This window comes from Bubalus bubalis, chromosome 14, assembly GCF_019923935.1.
Source record: "Bubalus bubalis isolate 160015118507 breed Murrah chromosome 14, NDDB_SH_1, whole genome shotgun sequence".
Classification (NCBI taxonomy): Eukaryota; Metazoa; Chordata; class Mammalia; order Artiodactyla; family Bovidae; genus Bubalus; species Bubalus bubalis.
Window position 1 is genome coordinate 18730358 of NC_059170.1, and position 27014 is coordinate 18757371.

General features: G+C 34.9%; 1 protein-coding gene across 8 annotated transcripts; it reads left to right on the plus strand.

Annotated features, from left to right (window-relative positions):
- The first annotated feature begins 123 nt into the window (after positions 1-123).
- On the plus strand, positions 124-26714 carry RBM39 (RNA binding motif protein 39). 8 transcript variants are annotated; one of them, XM_044927703.1, is made up of 18 exons: positions 127-411; positions 1031-1094; positions 1321-1393; positions 2324-2895; positions 6024-6095; positions 7228-7422; positions 10104-10157; positions 12270-12387; positions 12699-12851; positions 14964-15101; positions 17025-17090; positions 17997-18201; positions 18754-18831; positions 22478-22528; positions 24711-24792; positions 25239-25344; positions 25595-25673; positions 25758-26714. In XM_044927703.1, exons 8-18 carry the CDS (start codon positions 12325-12327, stop codon positions 25856-25858), a joined length of 1122 nt encoding a protein of 373 aa, XP_044783638.1. In that variant the 5' UTR covers positions 127-411; positions 1031-1094; positions 1321-1393; positions 2324-2895; positions 6024-6095; positions 7228-7422; positions 10104-10157; positions 12270-12324; the 3' UTR covers positions 25859-26714. The 8 variants fall into 8 exon arrangements, with proteins under 8 accessions (XP_006072506.1, XP_006072507.1, XP_006072504.1 ...); XM_025263564.2 differs by having other exon boundaries at positions 2846-2895; XM_006072442.3 differs by lacking the exons at positions 1321-1393; positions 6024-6095 and adding an exon at positions 9942-10007 and having other exon boundaries at positions 125-411; positions 2846-2895.
- The last annotated feature ends 300 nt before the right edge of the window (positions 26715-27014 follow it).

Consider the following 27014-nt stretch of genomic DNA (forward strand, 5'->3'; position numbering starts at 1 on the left):
GATGCTTAAATCTCGCGATATTTCCGCTGCTCCGGACTGGAATTAGGAGGTGCTTCTCGCGAGAGCCCGTGCTGAGGGCTCTGTGAGGCCCCGTGTGTTTGTGTGTGTGTATGTGTGTTGGTGACTGTGAGTACGGGGAAGCTGCGGCCGCCATTTCAGAGAGCTTGCCGACACTGTCGCAGGGGTGGATCCTGAGCTGCCGAAGCCGCCGTCCTGAACTCCCGCGCGGGCTTCTCTAATCCCATTGTCTCTTTTAGATTCGCTTGGGCCTGTCCGCTCTCTGAGCCCGAAATTCGGGCTGGGTGGTACCGCGGCCTGGGCCTAGCGGCTTAACAGTAGCAACAGCGGCGGCAGCCACAGCCCCCCTCTTTCTGAATACGAGCACCGCAGGGACCCGGAAAGCCCGCACAGGTGAGGAGGCATCGCGGACCCGCGTATTTTCAGGGCTTTTTTGAGGTTTGGTTCTTTTCTGGGTTGAGGGGCACTCGTTAGGCGATTTTAAGCGACCGGGTTGGGGGTGGGTGGGGGGAGGTTTTCTAGAAATCGTCGTCTTTTCGACGACCGCGCCCTTTTCCGGTCGAATATTTTTCAGGGTTTTCTGGTGGCGTGGGCTCGAGAGAGGCTTCGGGCAGATGGCGACCTGTCCCTTCGAGGCCCGGGCCGACCGCGACCTCCCAACATGGCGCCAGCCGAACGCTGCCATGGCACACAACCCCTCCCAGCCGAGGGAGTTTCCCTTTGCCCCTAAAATGGCAGCGCGGGGTTTTGCGCGAAAGCGGCGCTTTGGCTCGAGATTCTCGGGTTCTGTTTTTTGAGGCGCTGTAGGCTTTTTAAAAATAGAGTACCTAATCTGTCTAGCGTGTTTGATGTTGGGGACATTTTAGATTAATTTCCAAGCCTACTAAAGTGGTCCCGCTTTAGTCATTCTGTGGGACCTCTCTGAGGTTTTGGAATATGTCCGGTAAAAAGGAAATTTAGCACAATTTAAAATTGTTTACTCACCGAATTTTCATTCTTGCTTTTTACCTAGTCGTTTAGAGAAAATGGCAGACGATATTGATATTGAAGCAATGCTTGAGGCTCCTTACAAGAAGGTGAGAAAAAACAAGTCGGTGAGGTTTATCTATTTCTTAATTTAGCATTATTCACGAAACTACTGCTGAAATGTAAACTAACCTCCCCGGAGCCCTCTTGATTTACCTTATCAGAGATGCATTACATGTAACTTACAAAAGTAAATATATGCTATTGATGTAATAATATTGTGCAGTAGTTTCACTTCAGCGTGATGAATAAATGCCCATCTATCTCTCTTTGTAGACTTGCCTAACGATATCTCACCTCTACTCCCATGAATTCACCTTTGATTCCAGTGTGAACTGTCAATCATAAGGTAGTAATTGAGTGACTTATCGCTGTACCGTGGTCCCCTAGGTAAAATGACTCAACTAAGAATTACCAGCTCCAGTTTGGTATAGCAAAAAGGTGAATGTAGTGGTTTGGGAAAACAGCAGGGGTCCAAGAATAACCAAGCATAACCAGTCTGTGGCAAGTAAATCTTTAAATAAGACAAGTCTTACAAGAAGAAATGGGTGAGATTTAAAATTTATCCTATACATAAGACTGGTGATAGTAAATATTAAAACAGGCAGGTGATGATCTGCTGCTCAGTTAAAAATTACTAAAATTCTTGGATCCCTGAACAGGAAAAATTTCTTAAAGCAAAAGAGGCAATATCACAACTTAGAGTCACTTGATGACTGTTTAACTGTTCTCCATATTGTTTTATTTTTAATTCGTCCCTGCCATAATATTTCACACTAAAAACTACAAAGGAGTTATTTTTGCTAATAACGTAGATCCATTTCAGTATCACAGTAAAAGTAAAGTGTCTTTTCATTCTTTCACCACCAGTTGGTGGTGAAAATAGCAGTATGCATGCGTTATCACTGATGTCACAAACTGTAAGCTTTGTAAGTTAGCACTTATACTCTATACTCCTATAGCTGATGTGATCAAACTTGAAAATAAACATTTCGCTAAACCTTTTAAAAATAATACATTTGTTTTGGAGTGTATAGCTCGACCATGTGGTACCAATTTGGATGAATTCTTTAAAGCTTTGAATAGTGTACTTAGTTTGTAATACTTAGACTCTTGAAGCTCTACTTTCTATTTTAATGTTAAGATTCTGTCTTAGTTTAACATGGATGTAATTCCATGTGAACAGGTATGGAAGTAGGACTGGTGGATTATTAATTGACTTTCTTGGGTTCTTGGGAGTCAACATTACTAAAGCAGTGTGAATCCCTGTTTGCTTCAGGGCGAGATGTGTGACAGAGGTGGCATCAAGCTCTTACAGTCCCAACCCTCCAACGGAAATGGGCGAAGATCTCAGGAATGGCATCGGTCACAGGAAATCGATAGTGGCTGGCTGCTAGCATGGCCACTTGGGGCTTAGGCAGAAATAGAGCCATGGTACTGATCAAAGGGGCCATAGCACATGGAATAAAACTCAAAACAGGACTTCATTCATGTTTTATAGAAATTCTATTTAACCACTTCAACACTGTAAATCTGGATAACTTAGTATCTAACTATATAAGAAAATTTAACATGTTAATATGCATTTTTATTTTTGTATCTTGATGACTTAATTTGTAAGCAACAAAGTGGTTAAACATACATCCATCTAAATTTTTTTATAGCCTTCCATGTTAAACTGTAAATAAGTAATTAGTTTTAAAATTGTTCTGTATTTTCTTATTCCTATTCCCTTTACCCTTTGACAACTTGAAATGTTACCACTTCGTCCTCATGATGTTCTTCTATCAACCCTGCTTAGGATGAGAACAAGTTGAGCAGTGCTAACGGCCATGAAGAACGTAGCAAAAAGTAAGTTTCAAGAAGGGACCTGGGTTGGGGGGGAGGTGCTGTTCATGATTGAGACTTTAAGTTGTACCCCTGTGGTTAAAGCGTTCTCTCCTGAAGCTTTTCTTTGCCTGTTTTAGAAAAGTGGGTTCTTTGGGGAAGAGACTATTTGAGGATGTAAAACTATGGACTCTTTCCTTAGATTTCAGGAATTGGTGTCATTGGACACCTCCTCCTCCAAGTCCATCCATGACAATCTGGAGGAGTTCTTATATTCGAACTTGTCTAAAATTTGTTAACTTTGGCTTAATATTTATTACTTAATGTCATCAATAAAGCTATTATATCCACTGAAGATGGGTTAGAAAGAAGGTGATAACTGTGAGAAATGTATTTTGCCCTACATTACTGAAGGAGTCAGAACTATGAATTATTCATGCTCCTTGATGCTTTAAGATTCTTTTTGTAATAATGTTACAGCATACTTTAGTACTTCTTAATCTTAATGTTCTTACGTGGCTTTCATTGTCTTAAGCTTTTTAAACTCCGATCGAGTTAATAGAATGGAATTTCGGAAAATTATGCATGTTATTTGTGCAAATAACTAACCCTTAATAGGAACTCAGTGACAGATGAGTACAGAGTACAGTGTGAAAGAAGTCTGAATAATAGTATAAACCAAATGCACTTTATAAGATTTGATCCTATTGAGTTTTCTTTAGCTCTAAAGTAAATGATGTTAGCATCATATGTTCTATATCATAAGCATTAAGATGTTTTATTAGCCTTTGTGATGTCATATTCAAATGTTTTGTTACATTCATGACCTCGTAATACGTAACAAAAAATGATGGTAATGTGAGTCACTTACTTGATTCTTTTTGGCTCTTCTAAGAGCTCAAAGTGTTTCATAGTATACCACCTCAGTATCTCACAAGAAGTTTGTAAGGTAGGTTAATAAAATTTCATAAAATGGTTGAGATTGTCTAGACTGGATTGTTCAGGCTTTGCTGCACCAGTATTCTTAACCCTTAGAGTATTGTAGGAATTGATAAAAATGGTAAAATTTGTAGGATATTTCCTATATTTTTTCTGCATGGATGGGAGTCTGTTATCTCTCTTCACTAATCACATGTTATGGGTATTGAGTTGGGTTTAGTCTTGAATTGTTTGAGGCAGTCAGCCAACCAATCATTGCATGGTTTAGTGTCCTTTAATTTTATACTTTTTACCAAAGTATGTTTCCTAATTAACAGTTCTGATTTGCAATTCTGCAATTAAAAGGTAGGAAGGGGTATCTATATAAATTGAAATTATCCAGTCTCTAGATAACATGCCTAGTGGACCAATAAAGATCTCATCTATAATGAAGACATTGGTAGTGCACATGCTTTCTTTGTTGTACCATCTTTAGATGTCTTGCTACTAATACCATCTTTATCTGTTATCTTCCTGCAACTAAAGACTACCAAACTTTTACCAGAAAATTGAGCATCAAGCTCTCAATGGCTGGTGCTTAGTGGCTTTTATATAAAGTGTGAAGTCTTGCAAGACTAAATAGAAGAATGGACAATTTTCTTTAATTGGCCACAGGAGTCTTTGTTTAAGGAAAAAATATTTACAAAACTTCAACTGTCATCTGGTTTCTTTTTAAATGTACAAATAATTTCTGTCAGACTTCTCATCCTCAGTTGAAGCTGACGCCCTTGTTTTTCCTGAAGGGAATTAATCTTTTAAATTAATTTGAAAGTTATTTAGAAGAAAATTTTGTTTAGTTATAAATCATAAAACAATGTCCTGTGCATTAGTCTTTAGTGTGAATAAATTAAGTCTCTTAAGCAAAGGAAGGTGCCATGTTGCCAAATTTTTCATTCTGAAACTTCATTGTTCTTTAAAAGCTATTGGGTATTGGGATGTAGTTTTAAGGTAGTAAGAAAATGCACATTCTGAGAAATTGAGAGTTGACTGACTAGTAAATGTTTTCTTCTAAAAAACAGTATAATTCTCAGTACATACACGCAACTGATTTCAGGTAATAAGCTTAACACAAATTGTTTATCTTAGTCTTTCTGAAAAGCTATATCCCTGAACTTGGCAAGACCTCAAAGTATGCCTTTTTAAGTACCTGAGCTTGCCTTCGTAGGAGTATTATTAGTACAACCAGTTCTGCAAAGTCTCAACCAGCATCCATTCAGCTCTTTTGGAATTACTCAAAAAGGATTAAAAAAGAAAAAAATGACACAGTTGAAATATATTGGCTACTGTGGTGTGGATTATCTATAAATTTTGGAATAAATGACTTTTCTATTTTTTTTTCTTATTTTCCAGAGTACTTTGCATTTAATATTTAGATCTTCTTACATGGAAGAGGTCAAATCCAGTTATAGCAAAACACCTTTACAGCAGAGACCATATAACCAAAAAGTCCAAAGGCCCAGCCCAGTGGACCATTTACTTCAATGATGTTCAGTACAAAATTCCACTGCCACTAAAGACTTTGGAAAGTCCCTTTTAAGTTGTAACAGGATTTGACTATTAGTTTGGATTTTGATAACCCTTCTTTAGTTAACTTAATGTTCTTTGAAGCTTCATTATATTGTAGAGAAGTATTCTGCTTTCTTGCATCCTTAAATTTTTGTCTGGGCTTTCATAAAGAGGATTATATTTCTGAATGTCTTAGTATGTTGCTGTCTTTTTACCTGTCTGGGGTTGCCTTCAGATGTGCGTGGGGGCTCATTTATGAAAAGTCCTAGGAAGACCTTAAGTTGAAATTAGCTCTTCAATTTTTGAGTCCTTTTCCTTTGGCACAATAAATTTTCTACCTAAAAAGAGGTAAATTGGAAGGTTGGCTGCCTCTCTGCAGTGGGCCATCTATGAGCAGAGCAAATCTTTGTCCTTTTTGTGAGGGATGGAGTGTTAACTTTGTCCCCTACTTGATAATATTTAGGATTTTTGATAGCTATCTCACAGAATTCTTTAGTCTAAGAGATAGTTTCAGGTTTTTAGGTAACAAAAATGGAATGTTATCTGTTGCCCTTCTGGGCATTGCTTTGATAACGTCTATAAAAGTAATGAGTGTAGCCTAATTTTCTGTCATGTGCTACCTAGCATATACATTTCTGACAGTCAGGTGGATTATCTTGAAATTTTAGACAAAGTTTCTGCCTCCTTGGAAAGCTCTACATCTCCTTGTGATTGGAGTGTGGGTTTCAAGATTCCAGAAGGTGGGTGTCTTCATTTTCTATTTTCAATGCACTCTAAGATGACCTGCTTTACAGGTTCTCTGAGGCAGACTTCAGTTGCTCGTTGTGCTAAGCTTGCTTTGCTAAGGACTAAACAGTTAAATTTCCAAATGATGTAGTTGTCACAGTGTTTAATCTTTTTGCCACTACAAAATGACGTTTAAGTGGATAAGTTTAATTTGAAATGTCTTTCAATTTATATTGAAATATCTGAAGGCACCTCTAAAATTTAGGTGATGACAGAGGTATGAAATAGATGGGTGGTATGCTGTGAGGAATACAGAAATGAACAGGAAAAGATAATACTGAGACTTTTCTACCTTTCAGAGTTTGAAAATTTATAATATAAAGATTTATAAAGGTGTTGATTCTTGTTGATTGTATCCCACAGGCTTGTATAAACTGGCATAAAAATGGCATGCTCCAGTATCTGGTGTACTCACTGTAACTTTAAAAAGAAATTATTTGAAATGGTCACATTAAAGTCTAGGAGTGTCAGAGTGCATTTTACTGTGTTAGTTTGTCATTTATCATTATATGTAACAATTTTGCCCATGAACTCCAAAACAGTGATGCTTGTATGGCCCTTTGAAAGTATAAAATACTCATATGTGCAAATTGAGTCAAAATAGGCTTTACTTAAGAGAAATTAGTGGGTTAATGACAATTTTTATATATGATCCAGCACTAATACTTGATGTAAGAGTATTCTGTTGTTAACTTTGATTTCATATTTTGTGGATTACAGTAATACTTGGTTGGCCAGTTACATGATCGGACTTTCTGTTTAAAAGTTCAGATTTGGATTTATACCTACCAGCAAGTCCTCTCCTTGTCAAAGCTATAGCTGACTCTCAAGAAATATCATTACAGTATCTTTCTGTCTCTCAAATGATTCATTATCAGCTGACTGCTGATTTTCAGTAGTAGAAGGCAAAGGTGGGGTGTTGTTTACCTTACCTTGGAATTATTTTTCCATAAGTGATTATTATGTATCATTGCATGATAGGAAAAATAGCAAAATAATTTTACAAAGATGTTTCTGACCATAAAGGGAAGTATATTTTGGCAGATTCTTAAATCAGCAAGATGATGGTGACTTTTTTCTTCTCAGGAGGAAAAAAAGCAAGAGCAGAAGTCGTAGTCATGAACGAAAAAGAAGCAAAAGTAAGGAACGGAAGCGAAGTAGAGATAGAGAAAGGAAAAAGAGCAAAAGCCGTGAAAGGAAGCGAAGTAGAAGCAAAGAAAGGAGACGGAGCCGATCAAGAAGTCGAGATCGCAGATTCAGAGGCCGCTACAGAAGTCCTTAGTATGTAACTATAATTATGATGATTCTGGTTTGAGAGATTTCTCTCGGTATCCAGATAGCAATGTAACCAGAGTGATTTGAATTGTGGAATTTTATTTTTCACTATTATATAAGGATTTGGGCATCAAAAAAATCCAGTAGAAAAATAGTGTGTGGATAGATAAAGACTGGTTTTACTAGGCATACAGAACATTTTCTGTTTCTGCCATCTAAAAGTATTTTAACTGTGTGCCATTCCAAACTAGACTAAAGCACTAAAGTGCTTTTAAAAGAAGATTTGATATTGTAGTGCCAAATATGTGAAAGCTTGAAGTCTGTGAGCTATTAACAGTATTCTTTACTGAACATAAATTATTTAAAAATTTAAAACTCAGTTGGATACAAATTATAAATATATATAATTAGTCACATACATAATTAGTTAGCAATCTTGTCTGGCTGTTTTCAGCTGAAACGACAAACTAATTGTGAATTTTGTGTATGCTTTTTTTTTATTAGTAGGGGGGAGCTCATCACATATCTTAAAGGTATTTTAATAGCAAGAATGCAGTAAAAGTGCTCTTGAAGGTTAAATCACTGTGGAAATTTGGATATGGTTATTTGAACCAGTTGGAAATGTTTCATTATAGTTATTTTTTAAAAAGCTAAACTGTACTAATGACTTTGGAAAGAGCCTTACAACTCTTAAGCAGGGATTGAATCTTAACAGTCCCTAGTGCTTTATAATGTTCTTTCTTATTAATAAATATATTGTTGTAAGCACTGGACTATATTAAAATTAAGTTTTAACTGAATTTGATTGAATTTAAAGAGAGTCCTCGATCAGAGCCTTGGCTTTTTCACTTGGTTAAAAAGGATTCTTAAGCTTTAGTTTTCTCATCTTTTAAGAAGGAGGCGTAACTACTCATATAAGCTTTGAATGAGAAGAAGTTGTAAATTAAAGCACCCACAATACTTAGTGCTGTTGATGAAATGTTTTGGTATTCCTTGAAGCAGATAAAGTTAGTAACACTTAGACTTCTGATTCTGGTTCTTCAATGAAAAGGATTCCACTCCTTGTTCTTCAAGGTCCTCTTAGCTGATTATTTTACAAACTTTGTAACAGTTTAAAAAGGACCACAGTGTTGTTTTAAGTGCTCTTTTGGAAAATACTTTGCTTTTTGTCCAGTTTATCGAAATGTACTTCATTCTTTTTTACCAGAATGAACTTAATATTGGGGAAGATTAATAATTCTGAATACTGTTATTTCTCATCAGTGATGGATACTTAAAAGTCAGCCTGTGATTCTGGTCTGACTTAAAATTGACTTGGTTCTTATGTTTGGTTTCAGGTGATTTTTAACTACCAAGGCAGTAATTGGAACTTTTATAATTAAAGGGGAAAGAAAGAAAATAGCTTATCGACTTACTTAACCAGTAAATGTATATTCTTAATTGTCACTTTTAGTGTGATTTGCAAAGGACCTGTTTAATACAATTTTATTTGGGACTTCTTGGGTGTAATAGGTACATGTAGAGTCCATGATAACAAATCTCAGTGTGAATTGAGGACCACCATATATTTTCATTTTGCTACCCATCTGGTAAAGGATAGCAGGATGAGCACTAAGAGACATCTGACCTGACCTTTCAAGTTAGTTTGGTCTTTAAAAATAAAAGGGCCATAAAATACTGGGCCTTTTTAAAGTGTTTCAAATTACAGAGTAAAGCTTTGAAAACACACTTTTAATATAATCAAGTCCTGAAAAGAAATTTTCCTGAGGGGTTGATGAACTTCCCTCACATCTTCAGTACTGACTGTTTTGTCACTAAGAACTGAAGTCTATGACATGCTTAAATATGCTTATATGCAGTTTTGGAGACTTAACTGTTAAGTGAAAAAATTGGAATTGAATGCAAAGAATTAGTCCCCTGTTTTTTAAAAGAAGCTTCTCAAGGGAATTCCCTGACAGTCCAGTAGTTAGGACTGTGCAATTTTTCTGCCTATGGCCTGGGTTCAATCCCTGGACAGGGAACTATGATCTCACAAACCATGCAGCACGGCCAAAAAAAGTTAACTCAAAACATGAATATTGTATATATGTATGTATATATAAACATGTATATTCCTGAGGAAGGATCTGTAGAGATGCACACCAAGTTGTTAATTATTATTCCTGGTGTGAGGGAAGTTCAGGATAATTTTCACTACATGTGCTTCCCCCAACCCCCAAACCTCAGGAATGTACTCATAAATATGTAATCAGAGAAAACTAGACTGAAAATTTAAGCATTTTCAGAATATTAAAAATTTTGAGGCTGTAACCTTTGGTCTTGGCACCTCTCAGTGGTCCAGGATGGACAACTGTAAGAACAGTTTGCCTGGGATAGAGTTGAAAAGAAAGTCTTTTATTTCCTCTTCATAATTGAGGTGGAAAACAAACAGCCTAAACAATGTTAAACTTGCTGGAGAGCGCATGAACGCGATCTTAGCAAGACCCTAACCCTGTAACTAGTGTAATTTTGTGTTTCCTTTTTAGCTCCGGACCAAAATTTAACAGTGCCATCCGAGGAAAGATTGGGTTGCCTCATAGCATCAAATTAAGGTTTTTAAACATACTTCTGAATTGTTTAAATTGTTTTTCAAGGAACTAATGTGGTGTACTTGCTTGGGTAACTTTTGAAATTTTTTAACTTTGCAGCAGACGACGTTCTCGAAGCAAAAGTCCATTCAGAAAAGACAAGAGCCCTGTGAGGTAATTGTCTCCATTTCTTTTCTTTTGCATTTTTAGCTTTTGTAAAGTTTTTAAAATTTATGCTACTGTAAAATTTAATGACATTTGCTAACTTGGATCATATTAAATCTTTATTTGGTTTGCAGTCCTAGTGTTATTAATGTGAATTGCAAAGTTTTCAGTAACTTGTATCTAAGAAGAATGAGCAAAAATGATCACTTTAATTGTAGATATTTCATGTGCTTTTATTGCTCTTTATAGTAACTAAAAATTTTTTAATGGTAGCTATTGGAAACTTCAGACTTGATTTACCTTTGGAAATAATGAGTTTTTGAAATAACTTCCTGTAGGAAAATAATGAAAATAGTCATGAGTTTTATCATTTGGCTCCCTTTACATGAGAGAAGTGTTTAATCTCCAAACTCTTAACTTAACTGAATTGACTTGTGCTTTTTTACTGTTTTTGACTTTCTGTGAGGTATTTTTCTCGACTGACCTAATGCAATCTACAATTTTGGTTCAAGGAACATTCTGTTGCATGATAGCATTGTTTTTTACTTCTGGTTTCCCTTAAAGGGTGTCTTTTAACTAAGTATCTTGTTATTTGCCATATAATGATTTTAAAGGGTTTCTGTAACAAATATTGAGTTTTTACTCTTTTAATACTTAGTTTTCTCTTGTGAGAAGACTCATTTTTAGTTCTCATTCTTTGGATCTAGTCGGCTTTGTATCTCTGTTTTATCATAATAGGTTTAAAATAACTACAGATTTGTCAAGGGATGTACCTGAGGTTTGTAGGTGGAGTGTTTCAAAAATACTTCCTGAGAATGTCAGAACATGGTTAAGAAAGAGCATATTTATGTTTATATTTTTAAGGATTAAAATCTTAATCATAGTGAAATTTTATAATAGTTTTAAGTAGTGGACATTGTTATTTTTCTTTTGACTTTCATGATGTTAAATTTCATCTACTATGTTCTTTTCTCACTTATTGGGCATTTAAGTTTGCTCAGTGAATTTAGAAGTGTAAACATTTGTAAACATGAGTAAATTAAATCCCACTGTTACTTGTCTCCATACCTCCTGCTTTTTACTTTTGATTTGCTCATTGTTAGTGTCTATGCTATAAGAAGTATCAAGTGTTTTTTTCAGTTACTGAATTTGTAGTCTTAGTAAGACCAATCTAATCTAGTAAACAGCTACCTCACTATTCTTTCTGATTATCTGAGTTGGTGAAATAAAATTCTTAAGAGTCAAAATCAGTTCAGTTCAGCCACTCAGCTGTGTTCGACTCTTTGCGACCCCATGGACTGCAGCACACCAGGCTTCCCTGTCCATCAACAACTCTGGAGCTTGCTCGAACTCATGTCCGTCGAGTCTGTGATGCCATCCAACCATCTCATCCTCTGTCATCCCCTTCTACCACCTTCAGTCTTTCCCAGAATCAGGGTCGTTTCCACTGAGTCAGTTCTTTGCATCAGGTGGCCAAAGTGTTAGAGCTTCAGCGTCAGTTCATCTAATGAGTATTCAGGACTGATTTCCGTTAGGATTGAATCTTTGATCTTGCAGTCCAAGGGACTTTGAAGAGTCTTCTCCAACACCACAGTTCAAAAGCATCAATTCTTAAGCGCTCAGCTTTCTTTATTGTCCAGCTCATATAGAGTCAAAGTAGTTTTCATCATTTGGGGTTTACTTTCAAGGTATTGTTTGTGATTATGAAACTTAGTTTTATTTTATGATTTCTTTTTGGGGAAACATTCTTTCTGCTAGTTTGGACCAGTTCAACATTTGTGTCTAGTCGGGTTATTAATTGTGAATGTCAAACTCTTGGGCTTCTGATTGGCTGTTTATTATGCTGGAGAGAATAACATTTGTAAGATTGAAAGACCAATGGACTTTGGTTCTGATAATGTAAGATAATATCAGAAGAAACTTTAGAAACTCACTATGTTGAAGGCATTTGGGTCACATTGAATTATTTTATGAGCATTTTATACATATCGTAGTGAAAATGGGCTTGGGGGTAGTGACAGACTGGTTTCAGGAAAGTTTATTCTGTTTACTAAAAATAGGTATTAAATGTTACTTTGAAAGAAGTTATAAAGTTAATTCTATACTCTTTATTCCTGTTAGGGAGCCTATTGATAATCTCACTCCTGAGGAAAGAGATGCAAGGACTGTTTTCTGCATGCAGCTGGCAGCAAGAATTCGGCCAAGGGATTTGGAAGAGTTTTTCTCTACAGTTGGGAAGGTAATCTAAGCTTATCTATGGAGCTAATTTAAGTAGAAGTTGAAAGCCACAGTTTAATAATTGTCAGTGTGACAGATGAAATGAGAAAAAAATCTAAACCAAATGTGTTTGGTGGAATTTAGTTAGGGAATTTATTTTTATTTTTGGAAATTGATTATTTTGATAAATGAATTGAGCCTACGAATTTGCCTCTTTTTAATTGCTTGCTTCATAATATTGTTTATGTGCCTCTTGTCTTTTGAAATGATTATACTCAATTGTGAATGGTTGCATAAACAGAACCCTGTGTTAAGTGTGTGTTTTCTTTTTAGGTTCGTGATGTGAGGATGATTTCTGACAGAAATTCAAGACGTTCCAAAGGAATTGCTTATGTGGAGTTTGTTGATGTTAGCTCAGTGCCTCTAGCAATAGGATTAACTGGTCAGCGGGTTTTAGGAGTGCCGATCATAGTACAAGCATCACAGGTAACTTCCTATTTAAGAATTTGAGCATTGATAGTGCTAGAAACCTGCTGTTGCTTAGTGTTGTAGTGCCTTGAGCCTTATAAAATCACCTCTTACTACCTTGAATTAGATGTTCTCAGGACAGCTTTTAAAAACCAAAAAAAAGCTGATTCCTTTGATATATTTGTATTCTCAAAATTCTCTTTTTCTGTCTTAATATAAGTTGTAAATATTTATTTCATGCTGAAGAATTGAACTTGTTTTAGAATTTTATTGATTTGTGATGACTTACTTGGGGATAGAAGCATCTAAGCACATGTTTTCCCCTTTCTTTCTAATGGAATGTTTTTCACATTTTTAATATATTTTCACAATTTTTATGAAATTCTAAAATTTGAAAGTAAGATGTTTCAGACTAATTTTGAAAATGTCTTTTAAGATCATCCGAATTATAATGTAATTTCTCTTTGCTGATTCTTCACAATAATTGAGTGTTGCCTTTGGAAAAAGGAAATTAGGGTTAATACTTTAGTTCATTTAGATATGGAAAAATTGGAATACATTGCTGCTGCTGCTAAGTCACTTCAGTTGTGTCCGACTCTGTGCGACCCTATAGACAGCCCATCAGGCTCCTCTGTCCCTGGGATTCTCCAGGCAAGAACACTGGAGTGGGTTGCCATTTCCTTCTCCAATGCATGAAAGTGAAAAGTGAAAGTGAGGTCACTCAGTCGTGTCCGACTCTTAGCGACCCCATGGACTGCATCCTACCAGGCTCCTCCGTCCATGGGATTTTCCAGGCAAGAGTACTGGAGTGGGGTGCCATTGCCTTCTCCACTACTGAGTATCTAATATGGAAATACTTTTAGGATTTATCATCAGTACCTATTTATACTAAGAAACAAGTTAGTTTCTGTGACTACCAGATAACTTAGCTTTTTAAAATGGAGAATATAGATCTTAAAGATCTTTTTTTGGTCTCATCGCATGGTTTGTGGAATCTATGTTCCCCAGCCAGGGATTGAATCTGGGCCATGGCAGTGAAAACACCCAAATCCTAACTACTGTACTGCCAGGGAATTCCCAAGGATTTTAAAAATATTTTCTGAGCAATATGAGAGAACAGTATAGTTATGCTCATTCCTTTTCAGACCCCAGAAATAAGTACTTCACATAACTTTTGAAAAATTGGGTTGCTCATCAAAAGCTTTTAATACTTTATAGTTAGGCACAGGATTTAACCAAATCTGAAGTGAAATTGCAGTTTTTACTGTTAAACTCAAAATTTGGTCAAATTACTACCATCTATCTAATGTTTTAGGAGTATGTAACATTGTTGAGTACTATTTGATTATATGTAGACAGTAGGAGCCCAGGGTTCCCTGGTGGCTCAGATGGTAAATAATTGTTAAGGAGCAGGCTGTGGGTATCATTGTTCATTTCATGTGACGGAGGACAAACCTTATAATAGTGTGTACTTTGTCCTGGCGAAGGGCTGAGAAGAATCAAATTTATAAATGAGATTTTTAATTCATTAATTTTAACCTCCTGTGGTGCCCCAGTTTGTTAAAGGAGTTTGTGTTAGAATGTAAATTGAGAACTGTTTAGTTTGAGAAGGACTTGATAGGAGAAAAATGACTGCTAAACTGAATGGTTTACTTAGTTTGATTTATATTGCAGAAGTTCTATAAGATGGATAGCCAGTTGGTATACTGTATATTGAGTAACAGTGATCTTGAGAACACATTTTAGTGAATGAGTATATTTAGTTCCAGGAAGTAATCTTAAATTTCTACATTTACTACATCTGATACCAGGATGCTGCTTTATCAGTTTTGTATATGCTCTTAAATCTAAAATTTTTTTTTTACTGGAAAATACAGTAAAATCTAAAATTTTAATTTAAAAATTTGGCTTTGGAACCATTTTAGGTGTACCATTCAGTCAGTGTCAGTACTGACAAGCATATGAGGTGGAATCATACAATATTTGTCCTTTTATGTATGAAGTAACACTTAGCATAATTTGATATCAGTTGTAATTAAGCAAATCTAAGATGTGAGTGGGATTTACTATGTTCAAAACGGTACTTACTCATTGTAAATTGATATGCATTTTGTCTTATCTAACTTGTAGGCAGAAAAAAACAGAGCTGCAGCAATGGCAAACAATCTACAAAAGGGAAGTGCTGGACCTATGAGGCTTTATGTGGGCTCGTTACATTTTAACATAACTGAAGATATGCTTCGAGGGATTTTTGAGCCATTTGGAAGGGTAAGTCTCAAGTTTTTAAATGGATCCTAAATAGGTTCTTGAAACAAATGTAGCTGCATAATTTATCTGCTTTGTGATGTTTCTAAGACACTAATGTTAAGATGGGAGGGAGTGGTTCTATTAGAATTTTTTAAAAGTCAACCTGAATGATAAAATGTACTGTACATTGGAGCAAGAGGTTCTCCCCCACCCTGGTTTATTTTGGGATACTTTTCTTACTGAAAGTTTAGGAGTGTGTAATATAATTTTAGCATAGCACTATATAAGCTTCAGCTGTACAATGCAATAGTTTGACTTACATCATGAAATTAGTACTGTAATAGGTGCAGTGAACATCTTACCATCTCATCCAGATACAATATTAAAGAAATAGATAACAAAATTTTTTCTCTTGTGATGAGAAGTCTAAGCTTTACTCTACTTACTCTAAGCTTTACTCTTGGAGCCTTAGTTTATGACATATAGCTGTGTAAATATGTGTAAATAAAAATATAGCTGTGTAAGTTCTAGACATTGCATTTCTAGAACTTAAAACTGGAAGTTTGTACCTTATGACTACTTCAATCTAAATCTTCTCCACTCACACCTCTGTTAGCCACAAACGTAATGTTATTTTTCCATGAGTTTGTTTTTGAAGTACAATTAAACTGCAACACTATTTTCCCGGTACACAGCGTAGACTTTTTTGATATTTCTATATATTTATCAAAATAATCACCAGGATAAGTGTAGTTCTCCTCATTTTAGAAGAATGTTTAGAATAAATGTTATCAGTAGGCTGTGGTGTGGTGGTGGTGGAGGATTAGTGGCTAAGTTGTGTCTGACTTTTTGTGACCCCATAGACTGTAGCCCACCAGGCTCCTCTCTGTGCGTGGCATTTCCCAGACAAAAGTACTGGAGTGGGTTGCCATTTCTTTCTCCAAGGGATCCTCCCAACCCAGGAATTGAACCCACCTCTCTTATTTGGCAGGCGGATTCTTTATCACTGAACTACCTGGCTGCTCTGGATTAAACTTTTTGTGTGGCCATGAATAAAAATCTCAGTTCCTGTTGTACTTTATCCGCTACTTAATCTTTATTGCTTTTGGATATATAGTTCATTGTTTTCTTTTGCTATCCCACTCAACTCCTTTGTTAAATTGTTTTGGGAAAAAATAGAGAAAGTGTTAGTCACTTAATTGTGTCTGACTCCCTGCGACTCCATGGACTGTAGCCTGCCAGGCTGCTCTGGCCATGGGATTCTCCAGGCAAGAATACTGGAGTGGGTAGCCATTCCCTTCTCTGGGAGATCTTCCTGACCCAGGTGGAGCCCTGGTCTCCTGCATTGCAGGCCCGTTTTTTGCCACCTGAGACCAGGTAAGGCCTAAATTGGGAAACCCTAAATTATTTTAAGTGTTAATAATGAGAACATTTGGCTGTTGATTTTTAAGTTTTCATGCTTCCTCTGTGTGGCTCGCTTTGTTTCAATATTGTGATGTAACTACAATTCCTTCCTTTGTAATAACACAGTTCCCTCATTTAAGGTGAATAGTCACTATGTGGCAGATGCACAGAGTTGTACAAACTATCAACCACATCCAGTTGTTATTTTTAATTATTCCAACATTTGTGGCAGTCCATTATGTCTGGCATAATTGCATATTAATGTTTGGTATATTTTAGCATAATGTGAAGGAAACATGTTGATTTGGTTTTTTAACATATTCTCCAAAGAATTTCAGATTGTGTTTTTTCCTGGGAAAGATTAAGGTTGTTCCCCTGCTTAGTATGTTCCCAGGCCTCTAGAAAGAAGATATTCTGGGCATGAGGGATTTTTATGTTTTTGATTTCTTTCAGGGGGAGACATTTTAAAATTGTACTTCAAGAAATTTTTTGCTCCTCCTTTTCACTTGCATAAACAATAATTGTGGTTTTCATTTTTAGATTGAAAGTATCCAGCTCATGATGGATAGTGAAACAGGTCGATCCAAGGGATATGGATTTATTACGGTAAGCAGTTAACCATGATTAACATAATGACTTGAACTTTTTTTTTTATCTGAGTAGCAAAGTGTAAAACTTGATTAGTTATTCATAGTGGGGAAGGGATAAAGTTACTATTTTCAAGTGGTTTAAATTAGTTTGCTGTTAGTGGCCAATTTTTAGTAGTTGAAAATATCTTCTCAAATGCAGAACTTCCAAGTACTTTGCTATCGTCTTGTTTATGGACAGTTTGTTTAGCCAACTCCTCATGTAATTGAAGGCAATCACTTCTTCAGTGTGACTTGTGTGACCCAAGATGTTAGTTGCATTAAAGTCTTTTGGAATTCATTTTTACTTTTTATTATAGACATAATATGGTTTGACATACCATGACCAGAATTTCCTTAAGTAGCTGACCATTAGAAACCCTGTCCTTGATAGGGTATGAAGTGGCAGCTGGAATAATTGTGAATGGAGGTGTCCTTTTAAAAGTAAACTTGTACTTTTAGTTAGTTCATTTAGTTTGTGCATTTGCATTCTAATTACATGATAGCAATTTTTCAAATTATCATTTATCCCTGGAAAGTACTGGAAACACATTTTTAGTTTAAAATATAAATACTTGTCACCATTGCCACCTTTATAGACAAAATTTTAAAAATAGATCCCAGATTTTATCAAGAAATTACAATTGGATCTTATATCCAAATTCAAGTAAAATTTAAACCTGTTCTGTACAACAGATAGCGATCTGTTGCATTGATTGCTTTAGTTTACATTTAGGTTACATTGATTACATTATGTGACAAGCCTGAGCTTGTTACTCTTACCATCCTTCCAGATGTAATTATTGAATATACTAGCATTAATAAGTTGAGGTTTCTTTGCCTTGCATATAAGTAATTACCTTTTATCCCCCTCTCAATTGTATAGTTTTCTGATTCAGAATGTGCCAAGAAAGCTTTGGAACAACTTAATGGATTTGAGCTAGCAGGAAGGCCCATGAAAGTTGGTCATGTTACTGAACGTACTGATGCTTCCAGTGCTAGCTCCTTTTTGGACAGTGATGAACTGGAAAGGACTGGAATTGACTTGGGAACAACTGGTCGTCTCCAGTTAATGGCAAGACTTGCAGAGGGTAAGTTTATCCTACTGTTGTGAATATAGTAACGAGAAACATAACTGTGCAAACAACTGGAAAAGCATGCAAACAAATGGAACATGATTTTTTCTTATTTTGAGGTTGACTGTTTTCGTTGAGCAGCACACGTGGTTTCATAGGCAAAATCCTTTGCCTTTAAGTTCTAAAGTTCTAAGAATCTACTTTATGATGGTGCTTTTTGAATGCCACAACACATATTACAGGATTCCTTTTGTTTTTATAATAATTGATATCCTTCTACTTTAGTTGCAGCGTTTACTGTATGTCCTGCTTGTACAGTTGGCCTTCTGTATCTGTAGGTTCAGTATCCTTGAGTATGGAGGGCAAACTGTACCACAACTCTTTAAATATGGGATTTCAGCATTTGTGAAGTTTGACAACCATCGGGATCCTGGAAACATTCTTATCCACCTGGCTACCAAAGGGCCACTGTAATTTTTAAAAATTGACTTTGGTATTAAGCAGTCAGAAAACTAGGATTTTCCCACTCTTAACAAAGCAGGGACATTAAGACCTATTCTTTTACAGGTACAGGTTTGCAGATCCCGCCAGCAGCACAGCAAGCTTTGCAAATGAGTGGCTCTTTGGCATTTGGTGCTGTGGCAGGTAGGAATTGAATCTTTTCTATTTGAAATCATTGTTTTTTTCACCTAATTCGAAAATTTTCCAAATTTTTGCATTTAAAAGGACTTACTGAGAATTCAATTCATCAAGTACTTTTTTAACTTACAAATTTCAAGAGTAATATAAGGAAACGGTGATATAGGACAGACTTAGCTACTGATCATAATAAAATGTCAGGGTATTATTGAACCCTGCATACCAGTTTGTTTTTAGTAGAAAGTGATGTAAATTGTTAAATCTTTAAATGTATCACTTTTGTTGAAAACCAGAAAGCTCCTATTGTTTCAAAGGAAAAGTGTTTTATAATGTTTGAGATTAGAAAGTTTTATTTTAAAGGCCTTTAAATGAAGCTTTATTTTAAATAATTTAGTGCAGAAAAAACTGCTTTTCTAATTAGAACATAACTACAGTTGACCCTTGAACAACACAGGTTTGAACTGCAAGGGTTATTTAGACATGTGCCTTTATTTTCAATAGTAAATACTACTGCACCATATGATTTATGGTGGTTAAATCCGTGATTTTGGAGGGACCAAGGATATGGAGAGCCAAATAAAAGTTACATATGTATTTTAAGTTACTCACATGGTTGGTGTCTATAATTCCTTAAATTTGAAGGCCAACTGTATTTTGAGATTTTGACTTACAGAATGAAGTTCCTGGGGAGGTGAGGGGAAGGAAGAGGGAGTTGATAGTTCGTTACAATTATGTAACAATGGGCTTAGTTTATGAACACTTTGTTTTTTCTCTCTTTTGTGGCTCAGTTTCTTGAAATTAACCTGAATCTATTAGCTAAGATAACATTAAATTTTAATGTTAGAAGACTTGCTTGCAGAATATATGAGAGTAAACCATTGTATTGGACTTCAGATGACAAACACTAATCTAAGAAAGTATGGTCATTTTCAGTTATACATTGGTCCTATGATCTTATCTAGCTATAAAGTGAGACTCTGTCAATATGTAAAATATATAGGATCGTAGTACCACATCTGAATATAGGGAAAGTTCCATGTCGTTGCTTCATGATTTCCGTTTCAATTGAAAACCCATTAATTAAAGGAGACAAGATTATTTCTGCCTCTATATTATTATTTATTGTGGGCGCTTCTGTGTTTTCCTTTTTTTAGTTGAGTATTTGAGAGCTTGTTTTTAGCGTCTCATGGTTCCTTTCAAACTGACTTAAATTTTGAAATCCGATAGGTAAAGTTCTTTATAAACAACCATGCTAGTGTATCCACATAAGAAATATTGCAACTATTAAGCATTTCTCTAATTAAGAGTCATTTGGTGACTCCAGGTTTTCCTGTATTGTTTTGGTTTGACTTTTTGAACAAGTATTAGTCATTTCATTTCTTTATAGTGAACACGTAGTTATTGAATGCCACCTAGTGTGATTGAAGATACTAAATAAACCCATCACTGCAGAAATACAGTGATCTGGTTTTCAGTTACTGTTTTCTGAAAACGTGTGTCCTCCTATTGCTTCCTATTGTTAGGTCATTCTTTAAATAATTTAGAAAAATGCTTGATGATTTACCATAGTCTTGGTTTTTCGATAGAGGCTGATACCTTTAGGGATTTAATACAAAGACACACAGTTCATTTTTAAACAATCTTACCTTATATCCTGGGTGCTATATCAAGTAGATTGATTTGGTTTGTTAACAGTATCTTTGCCTAATTATAGATTTTCTGTGTTGTGGACATTGTTACTTCCCTCAGTTCTTCTGGTGAATGAAGAATGATTACACTTGCCTGGGCACATTTATTGTGTAGTTTACATTAAGGCTGATAATGCTAAACATCCATATGGGTTGCTTAAAAAATAGCCACGTAGTTACCTATTTGTTATATTCCCACTTTTTCCCCCCACTTTTTATTATTTATTGATGTGCTGTACTTACTTAGTTGCTCAGTCATGTCCAACTCTTTGTGACCCCATGGACTGTATATAGCCTGCCAGGCTTCTCTGTCCATGAGATTTTCCAGGCAAGAATACTGGAGTGGGTTGCCATGCCCTCCTCCAGGGGATCGTCCCAATCTGGGGATTGAACCCAGGTCTCCCGGCTGAGTCACTAGGGAAGCCCATTGTTCATTGATAGATGAGTCTATTTTCTTAGAACTACTTCCAATAAATTGCTATTCTGAATTAGTAATCACATATTTGCATAACTGGGTATATTTCTCCTATCATTAAAATCGTACACATTCGGTATTAAATCGCTGAATGTTAATGTATTTGAGGGCCTTGGCCTCCTAAGTTCTTTAAAGCTGTTTTTTGAAACCAAGATTGGCCCATCCCTATATCAACGTGTCTTTTGTTCTGAAAGTATAATAGCTATTTTCTAAAATAAGTTCTTATCTTTATGAAACCCATGCTTTGTTTCCTAACTGGTTACAAATGACCTGAAGAATCATTTTTGAAATTTTGATTTATATACACTTAATATAGCATGGATTTCTGATGCTTATACATTTTTTCCCATTTTAGGAAAAAAAACAAATTGTGTTAAAATTTAAAGTTTATTCCTATGGTCATATCTTCAAGTTCCTTCAGTATACACCAGTTACATTTCTTCAACTCCCTGAGATGCCAATTTTGAGCACCTAGGACCCAGGTATTCTTACATCCCTGTATGACTTGGGCTGCTGATCCCTTTTCATTTTTGCCCATGTTTTATGATTTTCTATACTAAGCAAGAAACCCAGATAGTAATAAAGTATGCAACTGAATCACATGTTATTGAAAATTAGGTAACGGAATCCAATTTCTTTGTTGTATTATTTTAAACTTAAAAAGATAGCTTTAGATACTATGACATTCTGTTTACTATTCATATTTCTGTTTTCATTTGAAATTAAGAAAGCTGCAGCTTTCTCTTGCCTTCTCATGTAGAAGTTTAATGATTATATATGAGAAAACTATATTAGAAATCACTATTATGTTCATTTTTAATAGAGACTAGATGCTTAAATTTTTCTAGTAATACATAGATTATAGTAAATCTAACTAGATTTCATTCATGCCTCATTAAATTTTCAAAATAGGCTAGGAAACCAGACCTAACAAACCTATCACCTTCTGGGCTGGACATGACAATTTAAAACTTAAAGGACTTAACAGATAGTATATACATACGGTTAGAGTAGTGTCACTACTTATTGACAGTGTTTGACATTTACTGTTGCAGTATTTATTCTTTTACTAGTAACTTTTAAATGTAAAATGCTTACCGACACTGATAGAATAATAAAAAGTTGAATAACCCAAGTACTTGGAATTGAATTCTCAAGATCAGGGTTTTCATGCATTTTCTGACCGGTGTGCTTCCCTTTCCCCATTTCCCATTATTCCCAAATGAATAGTAGTATAGTGGAATCCATTGAGATGTGAAAGAGTTATAGGACTAGGAAGAGAAAGGCATAAGTAAGTTTCCTAGGATAGGAGGAAAAGAAAAAGGCCCCAAAGCCTTGTCAATGAGGAATGGGGAAGGAGGTTTGGCTGCCAGGTTTTACTATAAGTTCGTTTTGATAAACCCTGCTACCATAGTCCTCTTTTATTAATGCTCTCCTGACATTTACCCTGTTAGTTGAGGCTCTTCATTGTTCCTGCACTGAGCTGTAGAATTCTCTTTTGTTATAGATTTGCAAACAAGACTTTCCCAACAGACTGAAGGTGAGTTGAGTTTTTTATTTGTTTTTTTTGTTTGTTTGTTTTTGAAGTGGATATATAAATGTAGTATAAGACATAGTTGTGTGTATACATATATCATTATTATTGTAGTTTGTCTTTTTGGCCCAATTTTGTCAGAATGACATATGGTGTCATTAACCGTAAGCTATCTGGTAATTCATACAAAGAAGGCCTAATATGCATCATTAGAGTTACATGGATAAAGATGGTAAATGTCTGTGCCTTTTTTTTTTTTTTTTTTTTTTTTTGCTGTAACTTAGAGTTTTTTTCAGCTTTGTATGCTTATCTTTGTGGTCTGATTATAAGTTTTATATAGATATCAGACAATGAAACTTGTCATTTAAGTAGACAGGGAGTCTGAATTTAAGGTCAGGAATAACTTCACTGATTTGCATTAACAAATCACTGACAGGATGCAACTTCCTGTTGACTCCCAATTTTGAATGTAATCTTTAGAATTATCTAGTATCATTTTAACGAATGAGAGTTTTAATTTTGTTGCATCATTTGTTGTTACTCCATTACTATAAACAGTACCAAGCAATGAGAAGATTATCCAGAACTAAGTTGCATGCAGATTTCAGAGTTTGAAACAGTTTATAAATAACCTGTTTTTTTCTTGGTCTTTATTATCAAGTAAATTCTGCCATTTTATAGAGCATTCTGTTACAGTAATTTGGAATCTTACAGGATATACTTTAAAGTCTTCTGAATAAATCTGTATTATAAAGGTCTATCCTTATTACTCGACAGTCAGGAACTGAATGTGTATCTTTACTTTTTTGGCAAATGAGACAATTGTATTCAATCTTTTTTTTTCCTAACAGATTTTTGAAAGTAGAATTGGTGGATTTTCCTTAGCTATATATTTCTATGCTGAATTTGTTGTGTTCTGCATTCATCTAGGCTGAGCTGGAATATTTGCATCATACATTTTCTACTATTTTTCAGTATTGATAGTCTATAATGACCTTGTAGTATTTTTTCCAAGCATACTACTTTGTTTTATGATAAGGTACACCGTGGGCTTCATTTTTTTTTTTTTTTTGTAATACAGGCACACTTGCATCTTTACATTTCTCCAGTAGAATTTGATGTTAGTTATTTGAGTATTTTTATTTTCATAGTTTTACGAAAGACAAATATTTATCAAAATAAAGAAGTGAAAAGCAGTTGTTATTCTACCAGAAATTTTTATGATGTATTCATGCACAGCCCTAATTTTTATTGAATGGAATATTTCTGATACTTCTCAGGTTATTGTTCAAGTACCATAATTTCTAATGTACTGTTTTATCCGTAGCTTTTTTTATTGTTGTTATGTATTGGAATGAAATTTGATCAAATATTATGATTACGGTGAGTTCTGTATCAGTTACTGGTAATGTTTTTTAAGTCACGTAAAAGCAATGGATCAAATGTCTTGGAAAATGCTGTCACTTCAAAATTAAAACCAATATTGGTTTAAATTTACTCCTAAATATTAGTATCAGTATTGTTTTTTTTTTTTTTTTAATTTTCAACAGTGACTATTAGAGATACATGTTACTCTTTTTAGTGTTTCAAGACTGTGAGACTTTGTTGTGGTAGGTTTTATAGTCCCAGGATATTAAATCTTTAATAATCTTTAAATGCTTGGATGATTTTTATGTATATTATTTTTTAAATGTCATCCTTTCTTATAATGGTTGTATATTTATAAGAAAATATGTGACTATATATTCATGGGCAGATAACCTAACAAAATTTTTATTTAGATTTAGTCAGGATTTTAAAGATTGTGTTTTCCTCACCCCCAGAGTATAAACTCTTAACAGTCAGTACTGTTTCCTTGAACTGTATTGATATTTGTCTAACTGAATTAATATTTGCTACACTTGAGGTTTAATTTCCCTTATAAAGATAAAATTCCCAATTTATTCAAGATCAGTTATCTGAAATACTAAGTTGCCTCTGCTTTCTGGCAACATTTTAAAATAGAATGTTGGTATATATGTTGATACTTGATAGCATTATCAAATATGGGGAATTAGTAAATGAACTGATGGCCTTATTTTCACTTGGGTCCAGTGGTTATATTTGGTTTTGTTTTATTCATAGGGATATACTCTGATGCATTTTCCATGAAACTAATTTCTGTTTTTTGGGTGTTTTTTTTTTTTAGCTTCAGCATTAGCTGCAGCTGCCTCTGTTCAACCTCTGGCAACACAGTGTTTCCAACTCTCTAACATGTTTAATCCTCAAACGTAAGTAATTTACTTTGGTCGAGTTCAAAGGGTCTTAAATTATCTGTAACTTGTCTAAGTTAATACTTAGGGCCTTTCAACATATTTCATAGTTCAAGTATTGCTACAATTCTGGTCATTTTACTCCCGTTATTTTTATGCACTTTACTAATTATTTCCCTTGAATGTGTCAGTAAGGTTGGAATTCAGTTGAAAACTTTGCATTTTGTTTTCCATTTATACCTAGTAGTATTTCTGTGAAGTTTGTATCAGTATTTAATTTGTATTAACAGGGTAGTGTTCCTAATCCTGTGAAATGATGATAAGCTTGGTATAAGTATCTTTTGAAATATGTCAGTTAACCATTTTAAAGGGCCCATGATTTTTAAAATAGATTAGAATATATATTGTATCATTTCATCAGTTTGAGTTGTCCTAATGGACTTAATATTAATACTTTGTTACAGAGAAGAAGAAGTTGGATGGGATACAGAGATTAAAGACGATGTGATTGAAGAATGTAATAAACATGGAGGAGTTATTCATATTTATGTTGACAAAAATTCAGCTCAGGTATTTTAACTGTTACCTTCTTGTGTCTAATTTTCAAACATACTTGGGTTGTGGTTTTTCCTTAAAGAAGATAGTTACATGGCTAGTTTTGTGGATAATAAACTATTTTCAGTAAATTTCTAGGTACATATTAGCTAGTGGGGCAATTATATGGTTATAGAGCGGTTTTTGTACAGTCAATTTGAATAATCCTGTTGGTATCCATGTTGTATATATCACAGCACGTTAAATATTTTTTGTTGTATTTTAGGGCAATGTGTATGTGAAGTGCCCATCAATTGCTGCAGCCATTGCTGCTGTCAATGCATTGCATGGCAGGTGGTTTGCGGGTGAGTTTGACCTTTTTCTGAGTGATTTTTTTTTTTGACGGTCTAAGTGAAGATGCTAATCATTATATCTATTTCTTTCAACAGGTAAAATGATAACAGCAGCATATGTACCTCTTCCAACTTACCACAACCTCTTCCCTGATTCTATGACAGCAACACAACTACTGGTTCCAAGTAGACGATGAAGGAAAATATAGTCCTTTATGTACATAGCTTTTTTTCTTTCTTGAGAATTCATCTTGAGTTATCTTTTATTTAGATAAAAAATAAAGAGGCAAGGGTCTACTGTCATTTGTATACAATTCCTGTTACCTTGGAAAAATAAAAATGTTAACAGGAATGCAGTGTGCTCATTCTCCCTAACTAGCAAATCCCACTGTATACAAAGCTGTTCTCTTGTTCTGCCTTTTAAATGTACATGTAGAAAATTACATTAAGGATCTATAGGAATAGTTGTAGGGGAACAAATGTGCTTAACATAAAAAGGCAGACAGGGATGTAATATTTTTAATGTTTCAGAAGCCTAACTTTTTACACAGCAGTTACATTTCACTAATGTTGATATTTGGTTAATGGTTTAGCAGAGGTTTCTGGAATACCTAGTTTATGGAAATTCAAGACAGCTAAACGGGCTGTTTAACATGTCATCTTGCATTCTGATCAATTGGCAAGAAAAGGTTTCAAAAATACATTTCTGGATGGTATCTTTTCAATTAATGTATCTGTAAAAGTTTCTTTGTAAATATTATGTGTTCTGGTGTGTCTTAAGATTCCAAACAAAATGATCCCTGCATTTCCTCAAGATGTTTAGTGACAGTCTGGTAAGCAAAGCAGTCTGAGAAAGAAATAGGAAATGCAGAAATAGGTTTTGTCTGGTTGCATATAATCTTTGCTCTTTTTAAGCTCTGTGAGCTCTGAAATATATTTTTGGGTTACTTCAGTGTGTTTGACAAGACAGCTTGATATTTCTATCAAACAAATGACTTTCATATTGCAACAATCTTTGTAAGAACCACTCAAATAAAATTCTCTTAAAAAGGCCACAAGAAATCTTCATTTTTGAGACGTTTTAAAGTCATAGAAACTTGGAAATTACAATAGACTAATAATTAGTTTCTCTGACTTTTTTAGTTGATTCTTCAGAACTTAAGTGAAACTGTTGTCCTCGAGTTGTCCCTCTACATTCCTCTGTATTAGTTTTAATACACTTGTTATTTAGGATAGTGTATAAAAATTGAGGGATTTATGATACAAAGAAAACCCAAACAGGTTTGCTCAGGCCTCAAATGTGGGCATTAAGTTTCTCCTGTGTTGTCTGGGCATTTGGGGCCAGGCGGGCTT